Below are 8246 nucleotides of genomic sequence, written 5' to 3'. Positions count from 1 at the left end.
TGGCACCGCGATATTCTTTGATGACTTTTGAACTTGTCTAACCATTGGTCTGTAGCACTGCTCGTTCTGTACCGTCCTCACAAGGACACAAACTCAAATATACAGACAAAAGCACACACACACACGCAGACACACAAAACGATCTAGGGAAGAAGGTGCTAGATATCCATTTCAAATACATTACAGATGCGGTTACAACCAGGGCTCACTTCCAACTGTTGTCCGGAAGAAGCAGCCCGGGGGTGAAGAAAGGCAGAGAGAGACACTTGCAATTTCATTAGTGTCCTAAGGAAGGGGAGACTTCTCTCTTCCGGAACTGTAGCAGGGGCCAGTGAGCAAGTGAACCAGGGAGCCTTCCGTAAGACAGAGTGATGCGTGTGGGTGTACGAGTGGATTTGAATATTTTTTTGGGGGGTTCCTTTAACAACATAGTATGGTCCTTCCCTCTGTTTGCTACTCATTCTGGGGTCCTGGTGTGGTTGTGAATGTGTTCCAAAATGTTAAAAAAATAAAAAGGGTTTGAGTCAGCCAAGACACATTTCTGTCAGAGCACTTCGGCAGATTAGAACAAACAAGGTGGAATTTGTTATCTTGCTTGTATGTGTACGTGTATATATAAAGACCGACCTGGCTGTGTACTGAAAGAGGAGCAGGGTTTGGGTGATATGAACCAGCTGCAGTCTGACAAGAAACGACAGACAAGTGGAATTCAGCCCTCGCCAGCCTAGAAGGGATTGGATTAGGAATCTGGCCAGAGCTGACAGTCAATACTACACTGAATCATTGTTGCTAGCAGGCAACCTACAACACCAGTTAGCTTGCCATGCCATCTGGCACTGGTGCAGCACAGTGCTATCAGCTAAGGCACTTAGAAGAATGACAGCGTGCATGGCCACAAAGACAAGGTTGTCTCACCTCTGTCGCGAGGTGCGAAAGACCATACATGTTGAATAAGGAACTGGTAACATATCACTTTCTGTTGCCTATGGGCTTACTTGAGCTTTTGAGACAAGTTGCCTTTGATGACATGGTCTTCCGCAACATAGTCAAAAATGGACATCACAATATCTTAAAAGGCTTAAGGGGACTAGATTTCCAGAAAGCTCTGCACTCAAGTAACTATTCTGTGCCATATCAAGTAAGAACTTTTGCCTACTCACTCATTTTAAAATGTGATTTTAATAGAAGATCATGCATTGTTTGAGCATCCAATTGCAACTACTGCTGATTTCACAGCATATTGTCTGTAGCTCATGTTTCATCAAATATTCAAATGTTAATTGAGCAACCCTTGAATAAAAACGTAATGTGTCCCTGCAATGAAAGATGTGCTGATAGTTTTCACTTGACTTGACTTACACACCCCACGCTAGCGGCAATGCACGCGCAATTGCGCTGGAGGGCCACCTGGCACCCACGCAGCAGGGGAAGCTGTTCGAGCGCTAAGCAGAGAGGGGAGGGGGGGTGTAGTCACCTAATATGCACTATCTTACTAGCCCAAAGGCAGCAATTATTTATCATCATTTGAAGATAAGCTTACCGACTGCTTTAAACCTCCCAAATAACAAATGATACAAAACCGTGAGCAATAAATCGATGAACATTAAAGAAATATAATTAGCAATCTTCTAGTAGACATTGTAAGGTCTCTTCAGTATCATACAGAACTGCACACAAACATCTACCTGTGGCGCACGTGCAATGTGTCGTTTGAGGGGAATATAACTTATTTCAATTGCAACTACAGATATACTTACTTACTGATGGCACCCGAATCACTATCCCACTATCACATAGGCTACCTGCCAGGGTTAAACACTGATAAACATGTACATTAATTCATGGTTATGGGAAGTAAGACACTCACCGGCCAAGCGAACTGGAAAGGGATAAGAATCTTGCCAGCATCGTTGATTTTGTTCTTATTTTTGGGATTCTTAAAAGAAAATATATTTCCACCAAGAACGCCAGTAGACCGATCTCCGTAGATGCATGGGCCAGAAGTGGTGACCTCGGTTTGGTACTCCTTCAGGCAGATTTTAAAATAAGTGTCGCACTCGTCCCGATTACAGCGCAGATCCTGCGAGTTCCTTGTGCCATCACAGCATTCCCCGTCCGATAACTCACCGTTTACATTCTGAACGGTTATCAACTGCAGCTCGAAATAGCCAGTGGACTGGGCCACCTAAAAATAACATTAAAATGCAAAGAAATATTTCACAAAACAAAACAATTGTTTGGACAACATACATGCCTAAACCGAAAGGTGTGGTTCTATGATGGGGAATTATTTATAAGAAATTAAATAGGTGTGGCTAATTTACCCAAAATAGCAACCCCATTGGCATGCTTTTGTTTCATCGTGTATAGCCTACCTTTGGCATAGTCATGTCTCATATCGGTAAGTGGATTTATCTTAACCAGGCATTTCCTACTGTGTACCCAGTGTGTATAAGCTCAAGACCACATATAGGCTAAATGAAGACAATGAAACTTAACTTATGTATATCGCAAAACGTGTCGCATTGGACAGCAAAATGGTGTAAAAATGTAGCACTCTTCACTCTTGTCATGGTAAAATTGCATGGTCACATGCTTCAACTGACGGCTGCGTAATTTAATAATCGATTAATATGATCTGAATACGCAATATCGAAGGGCAAATTAATCAGCCCACGCCCACCAACTTTTGAAAATGATTTGTCGACATTCAATCAATTCATTTGGCAAAATATTGGAAAACCAGAGCCCTCTTACCTCCGACCATACCGTCAACAGCAGGCACACTATTGAGAGGCAATTCGTAATCCTAGTACAATTCCACATGCCTCCGATTAATTAAAATGTCATCAGAAAAAAGCGATGAAAAACGGAAAACAGCCGTTGACCGGCGACTCGATCCTCCGCTGCTGACATGCAAAATTCACTTGCGTCTTTTTTTCCCCTCCGTATATTTCCAAAATTCACCGAAACATCACATGCGTGTAGCAGGCAGCCTAAACAGCGCGGTGATGGTCCATCCACAAGAGTCTCCCTCCGTCAAATCACTCTACAGCAACTGATTTCCAGCTACAGCACGCCTGAGGATGTCTTTTTGATTGGCAGTTCTACAAACCACTCACAAATCCGGGTACTTGCGTTTAGCAAGAGCTGTTTCTGAGCCAACCGAAAGGGTCCGGGGGCGGAGTATTCCCCCCAAAACTTACAGTGCATGGCACAGAGTTCTCGTCGCATAGAACGATGCAGGTATTATTATATTAGTCGTCGTATCTATTTGCCAGTGTTATCCCTTTAAATTCTTTGAATGCCCAACACTTTGACAGAAAAAGGACATTCGTTATTACAACCAATTGTAATAGGTATCCTATGCTACCTAATTCATCAGAACAAAAATCATATAGCCTAAGCATAGGCCTACATTTAAAGCAATCACAAAATGTTTGATACCACAAACGTTTGATATGCGTCTGCATTTTTAAAACGCGTTGAAATGCCAAGGTAGTCATTCACAAGGTTGTATCCTATTAAGGGAACATCTATAAACACAAATATCAAAATTAATGGCACACTTTAGCATAGATGCGTTTAATCGAGAATCAGAGGAAAGCGATAGGCCGAGCCTATTGTCGAAATAATTCCACGTATTGTATTCAGTTTGTGTAACTGGAAGGAAAATGTGGCTAATACTATGTTGAAAGAGTAAAATAAAAAGTTTTCCTCAATGCGCTGTTAGTACAACCATAGCCTATCAATGCTCCAAATTAGTATGGTCGAGCGCCCTCTTCCGTGTAAACGCGCACTTGGGCGAAGGATAAATATGTCGGCCTACCATGTCTGCCTGTTTCATGGTGAAAACAAGTTGCTTAGGTAAATATGGTTGTTCTTGTAGCACCTCACAGCTTATACAAGTCTGACCTGCTTTTGTGTTCAGTTTGCAAGCACTGCACATATTTAACCATTAAGTCTTTGTTCATCTTCCGTATGTCTCAACACACATACACAGGCAGGCAGGCAGGCGCGCGCACGCACACGCACATGAAAAAAAAAGAAAATCAAGCATACAGACACTTTCTCTTTTCTCTCTCATCAGTCAACTGCCATGTCATCAGATAGCAGATTGCCCAAGCCTAGTGTGTTTTAAGTTGGGTTGCATCAACCAAAGAGCCGGGCCTGATGAAGGCGTCTCTCTCTCTCTCTCTCTCTCTCTCTCTCTCTCTCTCTCTCTCTCTCTCTCTCTCTCTCTCTCTCTCTCTCTCTCTCTCTTTCTTTCTTTCTCTCTGTCTTCCTCCGTCTCTCTCTGTGTCTGTGTGTGTGTTGTTAGAAAGGGGGGATTACGTGGGGGGAGGATTGTTGGGCACTGTGGGGGGTTGCAAGGCCCCAGGGGAGGAAGGTGAAGTAGATTTCTCCCCTCATCCATTTTTCATGGGGTTTCTCCTTTGAGAGCTCCTGCCTCTGTGTCAAATCCCTTTTATCTTGAAGCATCACTGGGGGTCTGCAAAATGTTGGTGGGGTTGTATCTCCAGAACATGACGGCCATCACACACCACCTGACCCTTAGGTGAACATAAGCCTAATAAAACACATTGCACTCGGGATATTGAATTCTACATCTAGAAGAAGATCAAAAGCATATTTGGACAAATCACAGTCAAAAAGGCCAGAGAGATCTCTTAAACACATGAAAATGAAGGTGACCTGCAAAGAGTACCTGCACATTAAGTATAGTTGTCTGCCATTAAACAGACACACAACGCACTAGATAATTATAGTTTAATAGCTGGTTAATAGTGTTAGAAAAGGAGCAAGCTTAAATCATTTAAAACATTTAATAAAAAATAAAAAATTAAGTTAGAAGGTATCTCAATACTTTAAAAAAGGTATTTAAACATTTCAAGTGAGGTGAGTCTTCGAATTAATTTACAAATCATCGTCATCCCAGTGTTTGAGCTTGTCTACACTCTCCAGGCCTCGGTGAATGGGCTCGCCGTGGTTGATAATGTGAGCACAGACCGGTATGAGGAAAAGCAACTATGAGTTATCCCTCATGACTTTTGAAATGTACAGTAGAATACGTGCTTGCGCGTGCCTTTGAGGAAACACTCAAGGAACAAGAAAAGGCAGTCGGTGTGTGATTCTATAAGCAGGGTTCGAGTTTTTTCAAGACACACTCACAGGCAAAGCATGTAAAGCCGGTTTGGATGATCGTTTCTGTGTGACTTCATCTCAAACGGTTGAAGCCGTTCAAGTACAACTGGGCCTGCAAGTCACGCCGGACAGAAACGTGACATGTCGACATGCCCTTTAATACAGGCTTTCAGTTACTAAACGGACGGCATTTTCATGTACAACCGTTTCAATGTTTTTGATGACTGGCATGTCATCGAAATGCACTAATCATATCTACATTTTAGTAACTCTGTAAAGCCTGTGCTTGAAGTCCTGTTGCCTGAACATGTAAAGTAAGATTGGCAATTACACAGAAAGGATGATTTGTGAGTGGCCCTTAACCCAGCAGTGGCTGGGATTACCATACAATGTCAACCATCCCCTAAATGAAAATGGAGGCTCCCTTTTGGGGTCACACAGGTCAATTGACTCCACATCTGCCATATGGTATAATCCTACCCTACTATTATACGGTGTCGTGTTTCAATGCAAATGTTTGCATAGTGGCATGACAGACATTACATTTACCAAGTTACAATATACGTAGATAGTGATAACGTGCTTTCACCTTCTTGAATTTAGACTGAAATTGGGGGTGGTAAATGCAGTCGCACACTGAATTGCTGGAAGGAAGAAACCATCGGATGGCAACCCGCAGTTGAATCTTTGAGAAAGAATGGGCAAACATGCAGGCGGAGGATTCTGACTCTTCATGTTCAAGCTATGTGCTGCATGGCTAGGCCGGTAGCCTAGCAAGGGATTCCAGGACTTGCAGGAAGCTTCAGGGGGTTATAATCTCCTTCGTCACATATAGCTATGGCTGGTGTATCTCTGTCAGGACTCTGCTAGATTGGTATGACAATCTCAGTGAAAGTCAATACAAGGCAATGAAGACCGTGAAATACAATACCACTCCAGTCAATGCTAAAATCTTTCTTTAAATGAACATTTTTCTTTTTCTCAAAACTGATATAGTGGGTGACTAGGATACCAAAGTGTATTTTCTGTTGGCAAAATAACAAAGAAAAGCTCACAAGCCAATTTTTTTTTTTTTTTACTTGGACAAGATATAACCCGCATGGGTAACCAGGTGGGAGGTGGAAGAAGTTCCGGAGAAATACGGGCGTGTCAGGTCATCCCTGTCAGGTGTCAGGTGATGTTCTGCTCCGCTGCAAGTATGCATCGCTGTTTCCCCATGCAAACAGCTCTGATGATTACAAGCCAATGTGCTTGAGGACTTGGTAACCAGGGGTCCCACGTTCACGAATAGAGGGCATGGTAGGTGTCTCCTTGAAAACGATGGAAGGATGGAGGGCATGAGAGTGAAAGAGTAGCATGAGAGTGGCATGGCCCACATCACTTTTGTTGGTCCCCCCAAATCCGACCAGACATTTGCTCATCCAGGATTTCCTCTTGCTGGAGCTGCCCAAATCAAAGAGTGCTCTGTGGTTTGAAGTTGGTTTTCGAATCCATTGCCAAGATTTACTTCCCAGAGATTCAAAACAAGTTCATGGATTAAGGGGGAGAGGTGAGACATTGGAAAGGCTTTATGATGCTTCTCTCTGGTGCTCCCACCAATCACTGGATATGAAAGAAAATAGACTAATAAACAATGCAGAACAAAATATTGACCTTGCTGAATGTGCACATTCACTCACTCACTCACTCACTCACTCACTCTCTCTCCATCACAGAACATAAGTGAGAGAAGAATATCCCCCCTCCCCACACACACAGCTATCCTAGCCAGCTGAACTACCTTACAATAGCCACATGCTAAGACTCTTAACCAAAACCAAATACCCCAAGGTACCAGAGAGCGATCACAAGGCCACTAAGCTTCGTCTAATTATAAATCAAGAGGCTCCGTTGAGGTCGGAGAGAATGTGGCAGAAACAGGATGCTGTGTGGAAGCACGGTGCAGTGGTAAGCCCTGTCTCTGTGGGAGCTCCTATCTATCACCAGCTACCTTCCTCAGCCCCCTTACATGCATACTCCTCTTTCTTCATGTACTATTTGGGGGGGGGGGGGGAGTAATCACGGGTAGTACAGAGAATGGGTCTGTAGCATTCAGACAGTTTTAATCCGTGTAATCTGTCCTTATCTGTGTTTATCTTTTGCTAGTTTAGGACAACAATGTCCACAAAATAAAAAAAACAACAACAATGTCATAGATCATGTGACGGAAACAAATTCAAAATTCGGTCGCAGAAATCATTTGGATGGAGTCAGAACTGAGGTGGACATCAGTCGTCACTGAAGATGTTTCATCATTCAAATCATTGAATTTCAAGGACTTAAACGTATCATCCGACGGCACCTACCAAGAAGAGATCAATATAAGAGCAGCCCATTGGCCCAATGTAACTTCATTCCTTGATGTTTGTGGAAGGCTATCTGATTAAAAGGTAAAAGCAATTGACGGCATCAATTCCAACAAGCAATTAGGAGGGAAGATTTGAATCCACATGGCCTGTGCCTCATCAAAGTCACACTGATTTCCACAGACAGTAGGGGTTAATTTAGGACACTCCTCTCAGCCTAGGCCCTTGCTCAGACTAGGTTAGTTGGCCCCGTGAGCTTTACCAGGCTTCTCTGGTTTCCTTCCCCCCTTTTTTCCTTCCCCCCCTTTTTCCTCCCCCTTCATTTGCATACAGGTGGACAGTGTGCAAGAATCATACTGGATGTCAACATCACCCTAGCTCTTTTGTGTCCGCGCTGCGGTCCTCAAAAGTTCCAGAGGTGGCCCCACAATGCAGTTCTCTTGCTTCAAAGGGTGGCTGGCCGCTCGCACCTGGGTGTTCACCCACAAAGGGGGACACCCCCCACCCGCTCTGATACCACAGATGGCTTCTGGGAACACAAACACAGAAAGGGAGAGGAGCGATTACGGCCACCACGTGTTCAATTACAACATGAAAGCTCTCGGGCCACAATGTATTTATCTGTCTGCGACGGCATACAGGCATACAAAAGGATTCATTATTATTTAATTCGCATCATTTGGAGGGCAAAAAAAAAACAAGGCCACATTTCGACACTCTCCCTCCGTACGCACTCGAGCGGAGCGTGCCGTGTAA

The 8246-nt window shown here is 43.6% G+C and overlaps 1 protein-coding gene across 2 annotated transcripts in view; it reads right to left on the bottom strand.

Moving 5' to 3' along the window:
- Nucleotides 1–3066, bottom strand: part of jag2b (jagged canonical Notch ligand 2b) — a 34901-nt gene extending 31835 nt beyond the window's left edge. For both annotated transcript variants that reach the window (XM_062467367.1, XM_062467368.1), the window contains exons 1-2: nt 2758–3066; nt 1868–2185 (exon numbers count right to left, since the gene is read on the bottom strand). In XM_062467367.1, the coding sequence (XP_062323351.1) occupies nt 1868–2185; nt 2758–2826 (387 nt within the window). In that variant the 5' untranslated portion in view covers nt 2827–3066. The remainder of the gene's footprint in view (nt 1–1867; nt 2186–2757) is intronic.
- Between the last annotated feature and the right edge of the window lie 5180 nt (nt 3067–8246).

This window comes from Osmerus eperlanus, chromosome 8 (assembly GCF_963692335.1).
Source record: "Osmerus eperlanus chromosome 8, fOsmEpe2.1, whole genome shotgun sequence".
Classification (NCBI taxonomy): domain Eukaryota; kingdom Metazoa; phylum Chordata; class Actinopteri; order Osmeriformes; family Osmeridae; genus Osmerus; species Osmerus eperlanus.
Note: the sequence above shows the minus strand (reverse complement) of the source record. Positions and strands in the feature narration are given on the sequence as shown.